Source organism: Sceloporus occidentalis, unplaced genomic scaffold (assembly GCF_023333645.1).
Source record: "Sceloporus occidentalis isolate IW3139 unplaced genomic scaffold, rSceOcc1.0.p SCAF_6, whole genome shotgun sequence".
NCBI classification, from domain to species: domain Eukaryota; kingdom Metazoa; phylum Chordata; class Lepidosauria; order Squamata; family Phrynosomatidae; genus Sceloporus; species Sceloporus occidentalis.
The window spans coordinates 41,844,984-41,866,528 of record NW_028316986.1 but is presented as its reverse complement, the minus strand read 5'-3'; the positions used below and the strand labels follow the sequence as shown (position 1 = coordinate 41,866,528).

Genomic DNA, 21,545 nt, shown 5'->3' with positions numbered 1-21,545 from the left:
GCACATTGATTTGACCATTTGTCTGACCATTTCCCTTTGACAAAAAGTCTGTTCGAGTAGGTGCCCTAAACCTCCACTGATGCATCTGTTGTCATGTTGTGACTGAGAAATGTTTTTGGGGTGGGAGGAAGAAAATCCCTGCCCAATTCTGCAGGTCGAGCCACCAGTCCTGAGATCGGGATACATAGCAAGGCATATTTAACTTCTTGTCTGGAGAGTACTCCAAAGGATTGAACACCACAAGAAACCATAACTGAAGCGGTTGAGAGTGAAGATGAGCCAGGGGAGTTACTGTCGTTATCGAGGCTGTATGACCTAGAAAGACTAGAATCAATCAAGCTTGTAATCCATGACAGCAATGGCACCTAAGATTATTTGTGTCAGTGTAAAATCTGTCCTCTGGAAGGAAGGCTGCTGCAGCAACAGTTTAATGTTGTGCCAATGACTCTCACTTACTGAGATGGTTCAAGACAAGATTTATTGAGACTGACAATAAGGCCCTGTGAGACATGAAAACTGAGGGTATAGAAGAAGTGGTCTAGGAGCTGATTGTGAGATTCTGCCACCAGCAGCCAGTTGTCTGTATACGGAAAGACAATAATCTCTTTCTGTCTCAACCAGGCAGCCACCATGGCCATGCATTTTGTGATTACTCATGGTGCTATCAAAAGTCCAAATGCTCTTCCCACCATGAATGACAGAAATCACTGATGCAATGGTAGAATCCCTATATGGAAATGAGCATCCTTGAGACTGAGGGTTGCTAAACCAGTTTCCTCTTTGCAACAAGGGAAGAATGGATGAAAGAGTTACCATGTGGAAACATCAGGTTAGAATGTAGGTGTTGACATCTCTGTTCCAGAATGAGACAAAGATCACCATCCTTCTTCCTGACCATGAAGTATCAGGAGAAAAAAATACTTAGCAGAGGGGGCTTGACGTTTACCGGAGATGAAAGATTGGGAGGGGTATAGGGATTGACAAGTTATCAGACTAAAAGAATATCAATGGCTTGAAGACTGAATTGAGGTCTGAATGATGGTTGAGATTGCGAAGGCATGCCATATTTTTTGACTGTAGACCTGATCTTCTGGGTGAACTCAAGTTTCTCGTCCATCCTCTTGTTAAAGAGGCCAGATTCACCAAATGACATGTTATCAATGGTAGCCTTGAGCTGGGAAGATAGTCCAAATGAACATAGCCATGCATGATGTCTTAAAGCTACAGATTCAGACAGAACTTCAGCCAAGTAATCCGTGATGTGGTAAGCAGAATTGACTTGCCTGCCAAGGAATGAGCTTCTGCACGTTGTCCAGCTGCTTCTCTTCATCTGAAAGCTTATAAAAAAAAAAAATAGCACCCTTTTCCATAAGTTTTGTTGATCAGCCCATGTGCAGGTTGTGCAGTTAGCTATATAGAGGCTCAAGGTGGAAGAACAATAAAACTTGACCATAAGATCCAATTTACAGTCCTCCTTATCAAACAGGATTGATGAGGTTCTCTTTAGGTAATTAGTTTGCAAGGGCTTCACCAGAAGCCAAGAGGCATCAGAATCAGTAGCTTGGTATAAGCTGTCCATTTCTCGGTACATTGAAAGGATCATGGATGAAGTTGACCAAGAACACTTTGAGATTTTTAATAAGGAAGGCTGGAATGGAATCAGTGTCTGAGTCATTTTGTTTTAATCCTCTGCTATACCCTTCACATTAAACACCCCTTTTAACTCTGGAAAGCCAGGGACTGAGGGTCGAGGGCAGACTGCAAACCAGGGTCAGGGACCGACGAGAATCAGTCAGGCAGCCAGTCAATCAGTATTACCTTCAAGAGTCTGGGACCAGCGAGAATCAAAGTCGAGCAGCCAGCCAATCGGTTTGACCTTGGAGAGTCAGGGACCAATGAGGATCAATGTCAGGCAACCAACCAATTGATATGACCCCAGAAGTCAGGGACCGAGGGTGGACGTTGGACTGCAAGCCAATCGGTATGACCCCAAAGAGTCAGGGGCTGATGAAGATTTAAGTCGGGCAGCCAGCCAATCGGTTTGACCCTAGGGAGTCAGCGACCGACGAGGATCCAAGTTAAGCTGCCATCCAATCGGTTTGATCCTGAAGAGTCAGTGACTGAGGAGGATCGAAGTCAGGCTGGCAGCCAATCAGTTTGACCCCAGAGAGTCAAGGATCGGCAAGGATCGACATACGGCTAATAATAATAATAATAATAATTATTATTATTATTATTATTATTATTATTATTATTTCCCACCTCTCCCTGAGGATCTAGGTGGGATTACATCAATAAAAATACAATACCATATAAAATACAGTCAATAAAATAATGACATTACTATTAATTAGATAAAATAACTAAGGATCCAAACAAACAGGCCAAAATAAAGCTGCTTCAGGTCACTTTGGAGGTGTGCTGTTTAAATGACACATGCATCTTAAGAGGCCAGAAGCTGCACCAAAGCTGAGCTCCAGTCCTTAGGACTGGAGCATGGCTTTGGTGTGGCTTCTGGCCTCTTAGGACACATGAATCATTTAAATAGCATACCTCCAAAGTGGCCTGTCTGTTCAGGCCCTAAGTTATCATCCAAAATTCATACACTCATATTCAGAAGTGGAGTCTTTTCTTAATATCTCTTATAAAAGATCAGGTGGATAGGCCCACCGGAAGAGATCCATCTTAAGTGCCTTCTCAAAGGCATCTAAGGTGGTAATAAGAAGGATCTCCTTCAGTAAGCTGTTCCACAATCTGGGGGCCACGGCAGTAAACACTCTGTGGGAGGTTGTTATTAACCTGGTCTTTAGATACTCTAATAAATTCTTCCCTGATGTTCTGAGTGCAGGGTGGATTGTGAAGGGAGAGGCGTTCCCTCAAGTAACTCAGGCCCAAGCCATACGGGGCTTTAAAGGTAATAACCAACACTTTGGACTGCGCCCAGAGGCTAACTGGCAGCCAGTGAAGAGATTTCAACATAGGTGTTATGTGGGCTGATCTAGATGTTCCAGTGACCAGCCTGGCTGCCGCATTTTGAACCAACTGAAGCTTCCGAACTTGGTACAGAAGTAGCCCCAAGCAGAGCACATTACAAAAATCTAAACGAGAGATTACCAGTGTATGTACCACTGTTTCAAGCTACTTTTGGTCCAAGTAGGGATGCAGTTGGCGCATCAACCGAAGTTGCTACCAAGCACTCCTGGCTGTCACATCTATTTGAGATGACAACTGTATATTCTCAAGCTGCGAACTTTGTCCTTTAGGGGAAGTGTGACCCCGTCCAGGACTGGTTGACAAATCTCTATCCCTGCTGGATTTGAAGAATCTATAGCCAGTACTCTTTCTCTGGATTCAACGTGAGTTTGTTTTCCCTCATCCAGCCCATTACGGACCCAAGGCAGGCATCCAGAGAGATGCCATCTTTAGTCACTGATAACACTGCGCTCCATGTCTCCGGGTGATCTCTCCCAGCGGCTTCATGTAAATGTTAAACAGCATGGGGGACAGAATGGCACCCTGAGAAACACTGGATGTCAGCTCTCTTTTAGAAGAGCAACTGTCCCCCAGCATCACCATCTGAAATCTGCCCAAGAGGTAGGAATGGAGCCACTGAATTGCAGTGCCTCCAATACCTAACTCCCTCAGGTGTTCCAGAAAGATACCATGGTCAATGGTATCGAAGGCCGCTGAGATGTCCAAGAGCACCAGCAGGGTCACTCTTCCCCTGTCGATACCCAGCCAATCAGTTTGACTCCGGAGAGTCAGGGACTGACGAGGATCGCTGTAGGGCTGGGAATGAGGTCGAATGATCACTCCAAGTCATATAATAACTCCTCCTCAGAAGAACAATGGGACTTAGCCAGGCACGAGAGCAAGACGAGTGGTCATGAAACAGGTTCTCTTCAGCAAAAAGAGTGGTTCCAGGCAAGCAATGAAGCAAGGCTAGTGGCCATTGTATAACCTTCCCTCAGAGGTGCAGCAAAACACGCCAGTGAGCCGGGGGCCATTTAAAAATTTTTTCCTCAGAAGTATAAAGGGGCTTTGCCAAGCGTGCCAGTGAAGGGGGCACCATTTTTTAAAAAAAAATCTCCTCGGGAGTAAAAAAGGGACTTCACCAAGCGCACCAGCGAGGAGGGTGGCCATTTAAAAACTTTTTCCTTCAGAGAACATAAGCACTCTGCCAAGCACACCAATGTGGTGAGCAGCCATTTATTAAAAAAGAATTTTCCTCAGAAAAACAAAGGGCCTTGCCAAGTGCGAAGGCGAGACAAGCCGCTGTTAAACAACTTTACCTAAATTCACATTTAAGTACACGATTCTCGAAGAAATCGCAGCACTTTTTAAAAAATATGAACAATGATGTTTTAAAAATTACCACCAAAACACAGATTGATCCTGTCAAATAGAATGTTGGAGTCTGACAGAAAATTGAATCTCTGAAGAGTTCCTAGATGCGGTGGCGGTAAAAAGGAACTGATGGTTTGGGCAGGAAACCGGCGAATAAGGCAGTTGGGCAGTGGGGTGGGGCTACCGTCAAAACGCTTCTAATAGCTCTAAGAAGATAGCCCATTTGTGTGCATTCACAGAGACCACAAAGAGAAAACAGTATTCTCAGTTGTTTCTGCATTAAGAAATTTTATGTAGAATAAGGAAACAGACATTTGACTGGCATTTTTAATGTTAGCCATATATTTATCAGTATAACTAATTTGTGTCATTATCTTTTCTCTAGCTTCCATTGTAAGAAAGTGGCAGGAATATGATCAAGCACAAGTTATTAGTCAGCCTTTGTATGTGAATGTAACAGGTATTTCAAGTTTCAGTTTCTGTACTTGTAAAACAAGGATAATAAGAAACCTTACAAAGTACATTTTACATCTCTCATCAGCTGATTCTCAAATTTAAGCAAAAAGCTGAACATAGCCTGATGTTTTAAAGAGTGCTGAGGGATGCTGTGAATTGTAGTCCAAATATTACCTTTCCAAGCTCTGCAACTAAGTATGGGCACAATCCAAACTTTCATTGACCAAATACACAGCCATCTCTAGCCTGGTGCAGTCCAAAATATCAGAAATGTACCAGAAAGGCTGAGATACAACTGGAGTACCATTTCCACATGCCAACTGCAACATCAGAGTTCTAGTTACAGGTATTCCAGTATAAAGCCAGAACCAGAACCTGGAAAATTGCTTTGGGTGCCTGCACCTCATGGTGGCTGGATGATTATGGGAGTTAATAGTCTCAAAAAGTGACTGGCCAGAAACTAAATAGTAATTCACTTTTCCTTTGTAGGATTAAACAACATTACCATAGTTTAAACCATTCTTTGTTAACTTCATCAGGTTATAAATGGAACAATAAATAAATACAGTTGGCCCTCAGTATCTGTGGGGGATCCATTCCAGCCCTCCCCATGGGTATAAAAATCCATGCATGCTGAAGTCCCATTGAGCCCAATGGCAGCCTGGCCACACAGCCAGGCTACCACTGGGGACAATAGACTGAAGTCTTCCCGCCCTCACTCCTTCCTTCCTTCCTTCCTTCCACTTCCCTCCCCCCTCTGAGGCTTCTGCCCCGGGCTTGGCTTTGATGGCAGAGGTTGTAGCCCCGTCGGCCAGAGGGAGTCAGAGCCGGTGCCAGGGCTTGGGACTTGGAGCCTGACGGTTCTGTCCCAGGTGCTGGCCCTGGGAGTGGGGGCTCCAAGACCAAAGCCCTGGCTCCAGCTCCCTCCAGCCAACGGTGCTTCATTTTCTGCCTCCGAACCACCCCTGAACAAAACCCTTGGAGGAAGAGGAAGGGGAGAAAGGAAGAAAGAAAAGAAGGAAGGAAGGAAAGAAGGAAGGAAGGAAGGAAGGAAGGAAGGAAGGAAGGAAGGAAGGAAAAACAGAGAAAGAACAGAAGAAAGGAGGGAGGGATCGGGGGAGGGAGGGAGGGAGGGCGTACTTTAGTCCCATCGTCCCCAATAGCATCACAGCTGCATGTAAGTGCCGCCATTAGGGACAGTGCAGGCTTGCTGTCCACGGGTGCTCAAATCCGCAGATGGCAAGCCCACAGGTACCAAGTTCCCACTGTAAATTAAACAAGCTGAAATGAATGAAAAATAGAATACCGATAATGTTATCTTCTGCACATATCTTTTATCAGTTGGTTTAGCTATACATCCATATCTTGGTAATGATGTCTGCCATCCAAGTTTATCTCTCAGTCTCAAAATATGTGATATAACATCATCAATAAGGGGCTCTGGGAGGGGGAAAAGGACAGTCAATATTACTTTCAGTATTTTGTCACTAGTCAAAGATGCCCTGTTAGTGGGTTTAACTATGCTAGCACATAAAGCAAACACTTGTGCAATGACAATCCTCACAAATCACTCTTATATTAAGTTAATCTTTAGCACATATTTACTACAATAACATCTCAGTAAAGTTAGAGAATCACAGAATCATAAAGTTGGAAGAGGCCAAAAGGGCCATTCAGTCCAACTCCCTGCCATGCAGGAATGTATGTGATTAGCACTCAGATACTCTCCCATTTACTTCACATGCTCCCCACTTCCCACAGACAGGAAAAGGTTTGGAAGCTTCCATTTCTGCTTTTAGTTATCATGATGTACAATCCGTTGTGTAAACCAGAATAGTTAAAATGATTAAAAAGAAGAAATGGCACAATGGGAACATACCATTCTCTGGCAGCAGAGAAAGAGCCATCCAGAAATGGGACCTACCCAAGCCTCTACATGAGTCAGGAGGAAAAAAGTGGCACGGGAGCAAAAAAAAGTTAAGTGGAGACCACCTGCTGGAAGACCCTCTTGCCAAATGAGGCTTTTGCAGGTGCTAATATGTTCAACTTACAATGCTTGGTAAAGGTGGAAGGGGTTGTTCGAATAGTAGCTATTCAAATTTCCTCAAAGGAAGCACTGGTTGAAACCACTGCAGGTAGCAACAGATCTGGCTGAGTGTGCTATGACCCATTGTGGCTTAGGAATTCCAAGTGATTCTTATACTGTGAAAATGCAAGCTTCCAGCCATCTAGTGACCATATAGACTGAGGCCTTTTTTCCCAGTGAAGTTGGAAGAAAGGAAACAAACAGAGCTTCGGACTCCTGAATGATCTTGTGATCCAGATGTAAATTCTTAAGACTCTCTGAACATCCAGCTTGTGCCATTCCTTTTCTAGAGCATGACTAGGACAGGGACAAAAAGAAGGGAGCACCAAAGGTTGGGAAAGGTGAAAAGATCTGTTCGCTTTCAGCACAAAACTTGGATCCAACCAGAGATATAAAGAGTCAGTCAAACCTGAAGCAAAAAGATGCTATTGAGAGAGCACAGCTGGCTCAGAAACCTTTCTGGCCATCTGAGGACCATCACAAAAAAACCTTTGACAGACAGCATGCTAAGAGACCTCTGTAAGGGCTTTGAGGGCTCCTTGAGTGGGGGGTCCTTGAGAGAAACTGGTAGACCACTGGAGAAGAAAGCAAGGAAGCTCGCCACAAAAAGCGTTTTATGTGTGGGTGAGAAGGCACTGGAGTTCTGTTGACAAGAAGTTAAATGGAGGCCAGTGCTGAAGTCTGCCTCCCCTACAAAAACTCCAAGACCTCCTCCACCCCTACAAAAGACATATCTAGAGACTTCCTGAAAGCCCACCTAGGGAAATGTTTCCAAAAGCTCACAGTTCCTAATGATGGAGATATGACAAAAAGAAAAGAGTATGAACATCTTTGTCTGAATGGCCCAACTTTCTGTAAAATTCCTGTTCAGAAGCTGGGTGGCTAGGTGGAGCCATTCAGGATCTGGATCTAGGACTGGAACTTGTAATAACAGGTGAGGAAGAGACAGTAGAAACCATGGGTCTTGCACTGCTAGACCTAACAGCTGGGACACCATGGCCATTTCAGCCAGTGGGGAGTAACTAGTATCACTAGAGCCTTCTCTGTCCTGATCTTATTCAAAATCCTTGAGACAAGGGGTAGTGGAGGAAATGCACATAGGTGACCTGAACGTCAAGGTGTGAGTAGAGATCCTAAGTTTCTATCCTGGCAGAATGAAACGAAGAACAGAATCTCAGAAGCTTGGTGTTTATCTCAGAGGCAAAATAGATCCAGCTGAAGTGGGCCAAACTGGAGTACTCTGGTAAATGTTTCCACAAGAATATCCTTTAAGGTATTCACAAAGGTGAAAGGTTTATATAACTGCTAAAGAACCTCATGTAAGGACTTTGCATCAAGATTAGAGCCATCAAGGAGTCCAGCTACAGCACAGCTGCTGTAAAAACCAAAGAAGCTGTAGAACAGAGAAGGCCACTGATTCATAAGAACTCCTAAGGACAGGGTCAGCCTTCCTTGGGCTCTTTTAGATAGGAATCTCCATTTTGGCTTTAGCACCCCCATGAGGAGAGCTGGAAAAGGGGCAAGGACCAAAGGCACCTTTAGTAAATCCATGCCCTGGATATAGTATATAGTTTCTGAACTTGGTTAATGACCTTCCTGCCTTGCAGAAGAGAATTCCTTTCTGGCTTGACTAGATTCTCAAAGAAAAAGATGCCATTCTCAAATTCATTTTAGGTTGTGGAAACATGGAAGCACCACAAGAAGATTCCCCTTCCTTTGAGGAAGAAGACTGAGCCATCTGTCTTAGAACAGATTGCAAACTGGAGTAGATATGGCCTTAGACATGAGAGCAATAGCAATAGCAATTACATTTCTATACCGCCATGTTCTAGAAGATTTTCTTCCTGACGTTTTGCCAGCATCTGTGGCTGGCATCTTTTTGGTGCTAGCCACAGATGCTGGCGAAACATCAGGAAGAAAATCTTCTAGAACATGGCCACATAGCCCGAAAAACCCACAAAAAACCATAGATGTCGGCCATGAAAGCCTTGACATTTCTATACCCTTTATCAGTGCACTCCAGCACTCCCTAAGACTTAATGGTTTACAATGTGTAAGCTAATTGCTCCCAATAAGCTGGGTACTCATTTTAGCGACCTCAGAAGGATGCTAGGCTGAGTCAACCCTGGAGCCCCAGGGTGGAACTGAACTCACAATTCTGTGGCTTGTGAATGGCTGCAGTATCTGCATTTAACCACTTCCCCACCAGGGCTCCCTAACAAAATCATCTGGATTAAAGTGTCTTTCCTTCACACTCTGTTTGTTTCCCAGAACCAGATGTCCTCCTGATCTTCATCAGAGACTCTGGACAGATCCATGAGATCAGACTGCATAGCATAGTTTAAATTCCTTGCATCAGGAGAGGAGGCAATATCTTCCTCATATGAATGAGCAGGTATATACTCCTAAGCACTCAGAAAAATCAGAGGAGTTGATTTCTTAGCTTCTTTCCTCCAACAGGAGCCCTGATGGCACAGTGGTTAAATGCCTATACTGCAGCCACTCACTCACAAACCGCAGGGTTGCGAGTTCAATACCAGCGAAAGGGCTCAAGCTCAACTCAGGCTTGCATCCTTCTGAGGTTGCTAAAATGAATACCCAGATTGTTGGGGGCAATTAGCTTACACTTTGTAAATCGCTTAGGGAGTGCTTAGGTGCTCTGGTAAGCAGTATAGAAATGTAATTGGTATTGCTATTACTTTTGGTGGAGTAGGAAGACTACATTGGGCAGAAGGAGGAATAAGCGATCAACAGAAGGGAGAGAGGTAGAGGCAGGATTGGAATTCAAGGGTCTGATTGGTGTTTTTTTTTTAGCAGGAAGCTGCCCAGAGAGTTCAACTAGTTGGAAGCCACAGTTCTTTCAACCACCTTATCACAATTTTTTGAGGCAATCGACTTGACTCTCCACAGAACTGCACAAAGATATGAAAGAACTGGGAACTTGCATTGGCAAGACAGAAGAAGTGTTTTGACAACTAAAAAGGCCACCAAGATGAGACAGATTACTAAAAAGGCTGCCACTAGAAGCATACATCTGCTTTTTAGAGCACCGGGTTTTTGTATTCTATTTGTTGTCAAAGAAATCTTGTCTCATAGAGGGATACAAAAAAGACAAAATTGTGGATCTACCTGGGGTAGCTGCTGACAAAGGCACCCCCTCTTCTTCCTCCTGACTCACCTCTGAAATCTCCTCAATGGGCCAATGTTTTTGGTAGACCATAGCTCCAATCTCAGCTAATTTAGCCACTTCAGGATGGAGCCTGGACTAAACTGAACAATAAAATGAAGTAAAGACAAAGTGAATAGAAGAGACCAAGGAACAGTGGGCCTGTTCTACAACCTGTTCTGGTCAAAGGCAAGATGAAAGAAATGAACAAAGAAACTAGAGATCCAATGAAAAAGATTCAATTTAGATTATATCATTGTGCCTCGACAGTTCTAAACCCTTGGGTTCCAGTCATTCACTTTGCCCCTTTTCCCCTCAAGAGCCCTCCCTGGATCGGGTACCTAGGGCCGGTAGATGTGTTAATCAATGGGTTCACTGTGTTAACAACCACAGTTGTAAATGAAAAAGAAATAAGCAGAAGTTTATTTATAACTAGATCACACATGAACTACTCACAGCTTCACAATACACTATTTAGTTCTTCCTCCTGGCTGATTGTCCCAGCTCTATTACAGCTGTTCCCAATCTCTATGCCAACTTTTCCCTATCTCTCTGCAACTTTCCCTATCTCTGTGCCATTTTTTCACTATCTGTCTTCTGTCAAAGACAAGCTTGTTTTGTATCCTCCTCCACTGCATGTCCCCCTTCACAGCATTCCCTGAGCTGCGATCAGCTGGCACCAACCAAACTTTCCTAGCTCCTCCCATCACAGTCACCCTTGCTTTGCCTGGCTGGTTTTTGAATGGGTCCTTCTCCATTGGCCACTGGCAGAGATTATTATTTTATTCCACTTAGGAATCAAGCAACCTTCCAGACATGGTTGGACTACAGCTTCTAGTATACCACATCACTTGCTACAGTGGCTATAGAAATAAGCTACAGTTATCAATACCTATGGCTAGTTTGAAACAAGCCAATTTTAAGCCACAGTTTTAGAAGCTGTCTTGTTTAAAAGTATTTCCAGTTATTTTTTCCCATCTATATGACAAAGGAAACGACAATTAAGTAAAAGCAATAAATTAAAAAACTCCCCTTGAGACAGACAGCTTACACATGAGCTCAGGAAAAGACTAGGCTTGTTTGCAGCAAGCTAAATTAAGCTATTTGATTATGCTGTGTAAGTATAGGAAGACAATATAGCCATATATAGCAGTTACAGGTAAGCAAGCCAAGCAACATAGCCTGGTGAAGAAAAATGCTAGGAGTGCACAGTTCAGTTTAAATCAGGAGTGTCTCTTGATTTCTGCTATCTCTAGATGAAGTGAAAACAACATTTTATCTTTGTTCTGACAGAAAAAGAACATCAATATATAAAATAATACAAAGGAAGTAAGCTGAGGACAGAGGGGGAAAGTGGGAAGAGGAAAAAGAAAGAGAAAACAAATAGTGCTACCTTCAACTACATAAGTGGCAACATCTAGCTTTTGATGTACATACCAGTTTTATCATAAGAGGGAGACTTTCTTCCCTTGACAAATTTGTGATCATACCCTGCTTGAAATTTCATGCACGTTCTTCTGTGGCAACTTAATTGTTTGGAAACAGTTTGCACTTCAGTCTCTTCTTGATCTGTAACATATAATCAATATATATATATAACTGCTGCACTAACTTTAAGCCTGAGATATACAGGTACTATATTTAATTGCTGCTTTTCACTCTGTTCTCTATATTCTTATTTTATTTTATACTGTACATTCTTTACTTAGTTCGTACTTTTATCTGTCATGCTAATCATTTTTTTAAAGGAATTGCTCCAGAAAAAATTCAAAATATCTCAACTAAGCTAGCCATTTATTTTCTCCACATAATTGATGCAAGGAGGGGCCAGATACAAAATAGGTCAGACCAAGCTACACCTGCTGAAATTCCCTTTAACAAAATTCTTACAGGTGCAAAAGTCCTGCACTCTATTGCATCTGACCAGTCTACTCATAGACAGGGCTATGTAGACAAGCTATTATGTCACTCAGGAGATAAAGCCTGTATAAGTAATTTCTGCTATTTTGCAGACCTTAGATTATTAAACAGCCTCTATGTTCATCAAAGTACAGTAACTGAAATCATTGGTATCTATATGCAGGACAATTCACACTGAGGACAGGGGAAATCAGAATAAATAAGTGGACAGCTCTCATGTGAACAGCAGGTACAAATATGCATTATTATAAGTAAAATTCAGTTACTGTTTCTTACTGAAATAGAATAAGAAATGGCACTTTGTTCCTAATAATAAACTTTGGTTCATGGTGCAATGTGACCACGTGATCCTTTGATCTGACATATGCCTCTTTTTCTTTCTTTCTTTCCTTTTTTTTTTGGGGGGGGGGAACTAGCAGGATATATGGGTGAGCTAGGAGGTTCATCCTGTTGGTTGGCAGCCTAATACCTTTTGGGGAAGGACATTCTAAAGGAATCTACCCTTAGGGAAAACCTTCTCTCCTCTCACATCCACAATGTGAAAAACTGATTCTCTTTGCATAACATTCACCTATTTGCATAAAGACACAAAAGAGAAGGGGAAAAGATCCCTACATATTCCATAATTATTGTATTATTGATCCATTTAAGAATTTCTTAGCTGCATATTTAACATAAAATATTTATTATACTTACCTTCATTTTCAACAAAACTAGATGCACCAGTAGTACAGCTAGAATATTCATGAAAAGGAGTAACAGAAAGTTTCTCTCTGCTCTCATTTTTCAGATGAGAATATTCCAAGCTCCTGCATTGGTCCCACTCAGTCACTTCAGTAGCTTGCTCAACAACTGGTTTTGTTCTTCCCTTTTGTATTCTTGAGAAACTAAAAGAAAAAAAGGGAAAAATCTACAGATACCTTTGTAACATTTTTACCAAGCAGAGGCCAGTTTTACAAGTCAGCACCAACTGCCCTAAGAATGTGCAGTGTTGTATGTCTTCAAGTCATTTTCAACTTATGGCAACCCTCTAATGAACCTATCATGCAGTTTTCTTTGCAAGATTTGTTTGTAGGGGTTTACCTTTGCCTTCCTGAGGCTGAGAGATTGCTAACTGCCTGAGGTCAGCCACTGGGTTTCCATGCATGAGCAGAGATTTGAATCCTGGTCTGCAGAGTCCTAGTCCAACACTCAAACACAGTAGACTCTGCAGTACTGATGTGGAAACTGTGGCAGATATTATCCTGTTGGAAATGTCTGGAGTAGAAAATTCTTTGGAAGAATTCAGTCACTTGCATCTATGAAAGTTTGAACCCCAGAAGCATCTTTTCTCTCAAGACAACTCAATTTAGCTTGCTGCCAATAGACTAACAGATAAGGTATATAGTGTTTCTCTGTAAAAATAATAAGAAAGGGCAACTGGGCATCATTCCAGGTGAATTGTGTTGACTGAAAGACTAGTTCTGGGGTTCGTGTTTTTGTGGATGCATGAGTTCTTCGAAAGAATTTTCTACTTCAAACTGTCCCAATTGGGCAATATCACCCACTATAAGCCAACATATAAAGTAAACACAGTAATTAAGAAGATGTTTGGAAGCACTATGAACCTTTCCATAATGTTAATATCTGAGCACAGAGACAGTGGAAAATTGATTGTTACAAATAATGCTTTACCCTTCTCTCACAAACCCCTTATTTCCCCTCAGTATGTACGATCAGGAAAGAGGCCCAAACATGACTAGGCATCTATAGAGATCTAAATTTGCATCCACCGCGCTAATTCATCTTTTTACAAAATACAGCCAGGAACCACTTGCTGCATGATCAGGTCCTCTAAACTTATTGATTGGTCAGTTTTAATTTCTGTCCTCTCTACAAGACTTCCTTTACTCCACAGAGAAACCTTTGTAAAATATTGCTTTGTTTTTGAACAGCTAGCAAAGTCAAACTTAAACCATACTTTGGAATCTCAAGTACCCATCCATACGTACATACAACTGTAAACTGATTAGGTGACATATTTTTAGGATTTGGATGCCTGATAGTAAAGTGTTAGTTGTTTGTTTCATGTTTGTTTCATGTTATGTTAAAAGTAACGGATCCTTTCTGAAAATCTTACTACTTCTTTCTTGAATAAACATATTAAACTGGAAATCTGAGGGGTGAAACAGACTGCCCCTTTGCGCCAGCTTGGGGGTGGAGTTTAGATGCTGCATGCTATGACGCTGCAGGAATGTTACAAAGCTGCCACAGCGGCAAAAAAACCCACCAAATTTTTGTTGGTTCAAAAAGGAGCAGCATTTTGCTGCTTCTTTTTGTGCTGGCAAAAAGCCAGGTTGGAGGTATGGAGTGCGGTTGCTGCAGCCCCAACCTAGTGTTCAAAGGGGCAGCATCAAGCCTCCACTTCAGGGCCGTCTGTTTTGGTCCAGAGTCAATTATGCTCTTTGTCTCCTCTTAGTCTTATTGTGCCTTCTGAAACCACTTCATGCATTCTAGCATCATTTTAAGGAGTTAAGAGAAGCACTGGGAAGAAGGAGGTTCATCCTTCTCCACAGAAATAAACATAAACCAGAATTCTTATGTGTCAAGGATAAGGAATATTAATCACATGGTGTCTGCAGAGAATATTCCTAAACAGACAACAAGGATGTTCCATAGCCTGTCCTGTCTTGCACAGCTGGGAGATAAAGATCATCCCATATCTGCCATCCACCCTTAAAAGTCTTTCCCACATTCATTTTTAATTATTTGATTTGAGCCCAGCACCAAAGACGGAAGTATACTGAAGGGAAGTAGGATTTGTACAGAGCAATTGGCAAGTGTGTTACCAAGTTTGGTTTTATATAAAATTTTGGGTACATGCGGTCTGTGCTATGAACCGATTGACCCCATGGAGGACCCGCCATTAACCTAAAAGTGGAGAGACCACGTAGGCAGCTCACCTGACCCAGGCAGAGCCTTAGAGAAAAAGCTAAAATTGGGAAATTCCATAGGAAGTCTTGGGAGTCGCCAAACCAGAATCGCCTCTGCTGCCCAAGTAAGACAATGGACTTGGCTTCTCACTTAATGGGCCAGTGATCAGCTTAATGGCTCAGCAATCAAGTCGGCTGCCCTTCCGAATTGTGTCCTGACCTAATGCATTGTGCAACACATTGATTGCTCTCGGCTTAACAAAGCCCAGGCAATTAACGCCTTTGTCTAGCAAGTCCCATAGCCTCCGGATATGTTTCCCCCTATATAAACCCTGAGTTTTCGGACCCTGCTTGGGTTTTTTGTGCCTGGGTTCTTTGAGCATTGAGCTCTGCTGAAATCACTGAGCTAAACTGAGCTCTCACTATCACCAACTTGAACTCGGCTCTTAAACCTCCGCGGCCCTCTTTCCCGATTCCTGTGGCTGTGACTCACTGTCCATCCAAGCTTCATCAGGACTTCTTGGAGAAGACATCTAAGGTAGTATGTCCTACTGGTGCCTCTCGTTCTCAACCTATCTCCCAAACTTACCCCTCCCCTGCTGTAGCATTGAATGTATGTGTGTGTGTGTGTGTGTGTGTGTGTATGTGCCCTCCTTTTGCCGTGTGGTTTTTACTTGTGCTTTAATAAACATTATTAGTTTATTTGTACCTAGTTGATAGCAGAGTCTCTTTCTCTTGGGGTGTGCTGGCGACCTCTGGTATACACTTTGGGACATGATTCTGGCACGTGGTATTGTTAGGGCCACCTCTCAGCAATATTTGAGCTAATTCCCCTAAAATTCCCCTAATTCAATCCTTCCTAACAGTGACAAATGGGTTAAACATCCCTATCTCCCATTAACCTTCTCCTCTAAGGCTGTATATGCACTGCAGGTTATAACATTTTAACTGCCATGGCTCAATGCTATGGAATTCAGGGAACTGTAGTTTGTTGTGGCACCAGAGTTCTCTGGCAGAGAAGGCTAAATGTCCCACAAAACTACACTTCCCAGATTTCCATAGAATTGAACCATGGCAATTAAAGTAGTGTCTACCTGGATTATTTCTGCAGTGTGGATGCAGTGTAAGCAAACCCCTCTGCCCTACACTCCTGATAAAATGGTAAACATCACGTGGTAATAATTAATTTTCTAAGTTCAATTTATCAAAAATGTCTGTGTTTACATCTTAACAAATATAAATATAATTTAGATAAAGAGACTTTTATTCTTTTGAAACAGTAATTGTGGTTCAATCAGATTCTAAATGTACAAGAAAAAGGGTTTAACTCTTCACCTATACCAGTACTGAAGGAACTGTCCATCACTCCCCAAATTACCCTTTAGTCCTTAAGCTAGTCTTCATTCCAGAAGGTTTACTTTGGTCTAAAACCATAAATAAAATTGATTTGATCTGATTCCAGAAGATTTTCAGGAAGCATAGAGTTTTTATTTGAACTATGGTGATGGGGTTTTTGTAAACTAAATTTTCTTTTTTTTATTTATGTCCCACTTTTCTCACAGCACAGGACCTAAGATGGTTCACATCAAGTTAAAAACAAAGACAACTTAAAACCTGTGTGTGTGTTCCTCCAAGTCACCTTTAGACTTATAGTGTCCTCGTGAATTTCATAGAGCATTCTTAGGCAAGGATATTTAAAACCTACTTGACACAAAAGTTCTTTAAAAAATTAAATCCATTTCTAACACTAAATGACAACAATTAAAAACATAGTAAAAAGATAAAAGCATAGTACAACCCATTTAAAAGATCCTTCCACCACAATAATTTAAAAGCCAACAGACTGCCTAAATTAAAAAGTCATCTAGAAAGAGAGTAGCAGGGGACCAACTGAGCCTTCCATGGAAGGGAATTTACTAAGCTTTGAGCAGCCACTGAGAAAGCTTTCTCCTTCAGCCTCATAAAAAGCACCAGTAATAGTAATAGGATTGAGAGAAAGCTTTTCCCTGAAGATCTAAAAAGTAAAGCAGGTTCATAGAAGATAAAATCTTCCTTATATTCTGGACCCAAGTTGTATATGGCTTTAATGGCTGTAACCACTTGTAGTTATAAACGTAACTAAAAATAGTACCGTACTCAACATGGCTAAAAACCTTTCTCCTAATTCAATCCCTCTCCCCAACTAATCAACAACTACAAAAGGTTCGGAGGGAGTAGACACATTAAGATAATGTATTTAACATCATATCTGTCTTAATCGCAAGACTACATAGGCAAAATCCAATTCTTATTCATCCAGCTAATGAATCAGTTGAATTTATGTACAGTAAGGGTTGACATGCCTAGTTCATGTTGATTCAATGGGTCTAATTTATCTGGCTTTAGCTTTATTCTTTTTAACTTTACCACATTGTAGAAGTGATATGAAGTTTACGTACACATAGTCAAAGCCCATCTTTCCTTCTTTGTTTTTTGCTTTACATTTTCTTGCAGTATCTGTTCTGTAAACAGCTGTGCGGAGATCTGGAGAAATCTCTCCTGGAAATAACTAAGAAAAAACACAGTGAAACTTGTTAACTTTAGCAAGTCAGAACTGGAATACTATGGACATTTATTCCACTATGTATTATTTAACTGTTGGAGAATTATCTGGCTAGCCTTAGACACTTCAGCACTGCAGCTGAGTGGCCATGACGTAGTGCCAACATTAACATGTCGTAACCATATTAAAATATTCTCATTCTACAGCAGGACTGGAAACTACACAGCCCTCTTGATGTTCTTAGATTGTATCTCCCAGCATTCCTTACCCTTAGCTATGCTGGCTAGGTGTGAGGAGATCTGCAGTTCAACAACATCAAGAAGGCTACATGATTTCTATCCTGTTCTAGTATGCTCACATTATTCAATATTAAATACCGTATATACTCAACTATATGTTGACCTCATGTATAAGCTGAAGGCAAGGTTTAGGGCCAAAAAATATGGATTTTGATATGACCTGTGGATACGTCAAAGATAAACCTTAGGGGCATGTAGCAAAAGACGTAAAGGACAAAACAAAGGAAAATGATGTCAAAGAATGTACAAAATCCTGGCACACATAACTATTTATGTTCTCCCTAAAGACTGAATGGAAGAAAAGGGAATCATGGTAAATCATAGCTCTGCACAGTAGGCAGGGGAGGTAACCAGGCACAGGAGGAACTAATAAAATGCACACATCAAAAAGGATGAAAAGGCATAGCAAAGAAAATGGTGACTATGTCAGTGACTGTAACATTTAACTCTAATGTGATAACTCTGCCTGATTTTAACCCAGAAGATTTGACAAATCTTTCAAAGCCCAACTCTCTCCGCAGTCCTTTGAAGGGAAGCACCAAAGAGCTGCCACCAACATCATATTCCTGCCCAAGCATCAAAAAAGGCAGAAATGGTGCTGCAGTGGAGAGTGTAAAGGAAGTCAGTGCTTCTTTTAGATCTCCTGGAAGGGGATATAAGCTCTCACCTTTCATCACTCTACTCAGAGAAGGGGATGTTTTTTGGTTTTTTTTTTTTAAGAGTTCAGTACTTATGTTAACTTTTTCTTAACCAAACAAAGACTCATGTAGAAAAGATGATGTCATTTGCATCAACCTTCTCTCATGACCACCTTAAATCCATCATAAGCAAACACCTCAAACAAAATTTCAGTACAATCAACCATGGTATCCTTATGAGGCTTGAAGGTACTATTCTACAGTGGCGTCATTCTTTCCTGGAGGGGCACTCTGAGAAGGAGATGCTGGGGGACCCCTGCTTGACTCCTTGGCCAATGCCCTGTGTGCCTCAGGATTGTCTTGTTCCCTATGCTATTTAACATATACATGAAACTATGGCCTGTTACAGACAGCCAAAATAAAGCTGCTTCGAGTCACAGTGGAGGTATGGTGTTTCAATGATGCATGCGTCCTAAGAGTCCAGAAACCACACCAAAGCCACGCTCCAGTCCTTAGGGCTGGAGCATGGCTTTGGTGCGACTTCTGGACTCTTAGGACGTACGCATCATTGAAACACCATACCTCCACTGTGACTCGAAGCAGCTTTATTTTGGCTGTCTGTAACAGGCCTATATACACGAAACTTGTCCTCTTTGCTATTTAACATATGCATGAAATAGTTATGTGTGTCAGGAGAGATTGTCCAGAGTTTTAGGGTCAGATGTCACCAGTATGCTGATGATACCCAGCTGTATTAGTCTTTTCCACCCAATTCCAAGGAAGCTGTTCCTGTGCTAACCCAGTGCCTGGCAGCTGTTAATAGACTGGATGAGGGTGAACAAACTGAAGCTTAATCCAGGCAAGTCAGAGGTGCCCCGGGTCAGTTGAAAACAAATCTGGGAACAGGGATTCAGCCCTGTGTTAGAGGAGGTTACATGTCCCCAGAAAATGCACGTTTGCAGTTTGAAGATTTCAGCAGTGACCAAGAGTGCATTTAAACAGTTAAAGCTTGGGCATCAACTGCATCCATTCCAGCAGAAGCCAGGTTTGGCCACAGTGGTACATGCCTTGGTTATATCCCATATGAATTACTGTAATGCACTCTATGTGATGCCTCTGAGGCTGCTCTTAATTTCTGGGGAAATCTTTTTTGGGACAAAACAGAAAGTTAACCTGGTTCTGGCATAAAGAGGGCATGGGGACAGAGTGGGTGTGTGGTGACCTCACACCAGCCACCCTAACTCCGCCCCCATGCTGCCCACCTGACCTGACAGCGGGCGGCATCATGCCACATCTTCAGTGCAGCGTTTACACGCACTGCACTGAAGAAGCGGTAAAAAGCTGCCGCCACTGTGGCTAAGGTGCCCTTTCCACAAGAGCAAAAAGAAGCCGCCTTTTGCGGCTTCGTCTTGCGCCACAGAAAGGCCAGATCGGGGCCGTGACGTGTAGTTGACATGGCCCCGATCCAGTGAGGAGGGGAAGGTCTGTTGAGCCCCAAAGTCACTTTTAACTTTTTAACTTTAAAGGTTAGAATCAGCACTTTGAATTGTGTCAGAAAGCATCTAGGAAATTTATGTAATGTTGGAGTTAAGAGTATACAACTCCAACATTATCAGTTTCACTGGTTTCTTAGATACCTTCTATCACAAGTTCTCATGAGGACCAAAAATAAGCCTGGCTGCACATTTTGGACCATCTTCAAAGGCAATGCCATAAAGTGTGCTACAGTAGTCCAGACTGCAGATAACAAAGGCATGAATAAGTCTGGAAGGTCTATGTTCTCCTGGAAAGAATATATTCTCGTGTATAAGTCGACCTCATGTATAAGTCAAGGGCAGTTTTGGGGGCCAACATCATGGCTTTTGATATGACCCGTGAATAAGTCGAGGGTCAAACACTGGGGCACTTTACAAAAGGTCTAAAGGGGAAAACAAATCACCACTTCCCTCCCTACATCTCCCTCTCTGGACCTTTCACAAGGGTCACAGTCTCAGCATGTAAAGGGGGAAACAAACCTCGGCGCGCGCGCACACTTTTTCCCTTTACCAAAAGCATTCCCAAGGCTCATGGCTTGTAAAACGAGGTGATCCCCCCCTCTTTCTCTGCCCTTCACCCCAGGATTCCCAAGGCTCGTGGCTTGCAAAAGGGGATAGAAACGTCTCTCTTTCTCTGCACATAACCCCCAAGATTCCCAAAGCTCATGGCTTGCAGAAGGGGGGGACAGACCTTTCTCTCTCTCTTCTCTCCTCCCCAGGATTTCCAGGCTCATGGCTTGCAAAACGGGGCCCAAGCCTGGGTGTAATCTCTTTCCTGAGCAGCTCTGACTGCGAGGGGACTGAGGGATCTCTCTCTTTCACACACACAGAGAGAGAGAGAGAGGAGAGGGGAGATTGAGCCGGGGAGCAGGGACTCAAACGGGAAGCTCCTAAAGATCCCTGGCTACAGAGGAAGGTGGACACTTCTTTCAGGAAATTTTCAAGCAGTATTAACTTGTTGCCCTGTATATAGGTCTACCCATCATTTTAAAGTCCATTTGGGGGCATAAATTTCTCGACTTATAGTCGAGTATATACAGTAATACAATTTACTGCATGTGATGTAAGCCCATCACAGATCATCATCAGACACCATCCATTAGACATTAGCAGACACTAATTTTTGTCTCAACAGTTTAAGTAACATCCTGCTCTATTTACTGTAAAAATTAAAGGTTCTCTCACTGGTGGATATTCATCTTCTGCAGTTCTAGAAGTTTGTTCAAGCTTAATAAACTTTCCTTTCACCATATGTGGTACTTCTGTGTCCTCTGGTTTAAACTGCAGACAAGATGCCAGTCGTTTTTGTTGTTGTCTGATCTTCTCATCCATCTTGGTCTAGTATATCTGGTACCAATGCCAAAAGAATAATCAGAACATTCACTTAAAATGTAGTAATCAATTTTAAGAGATCTTAGAAGAAAAACAGAATTTACCATCCCTTGCTGAGTTCTAAAATTTCCTGTCATAGGTTTTAGGCAAAGCTGTGTATCGTACAACAGAGATGGGAACCATATGGTCCTCCTGATGTAGCTGAAATTTCCAGCATTCAACACCTGATACAATAGTAAAGGCTGCTGGGAATTAAAGTTCAGAAACATCAGGCACATTAACAAAAGAATAACAATTAACTTGCCTTTATTA

General features: G+C 42.3%; 1 protein-coding gene across 1 annotated transcript in view; it reads right to left on the bottom strand.

The window, feature by feature from the left end:
- The window catches only part of LOC149310662 (dynein axonemal heavy chain 14-like), a 352,749-nt gene extending 331,505 nt beyond the window's left edge, over positions 1–21,244 (bottom strand). The window contains 5 exon segments of the mRNA XM_089529413.1: positions 6,110–6,243; positions 11,493–11,624; positions 12,672–12,862; positions 17,326–17,435; positions 21,087–21,244. Coding sequence (XP_089385539.1) covers positions 6,110–6,243; positions 11,493–11,624; positions 12,672–12,862; positions 17,326–17,435; positions 21,087–21,233 — 714 coding nt within the window. The 5' untranslated portion in view covers positions 21,234–21,244.
- Positions 21,245–21,545: the final 301 nt, after the last annotated feature.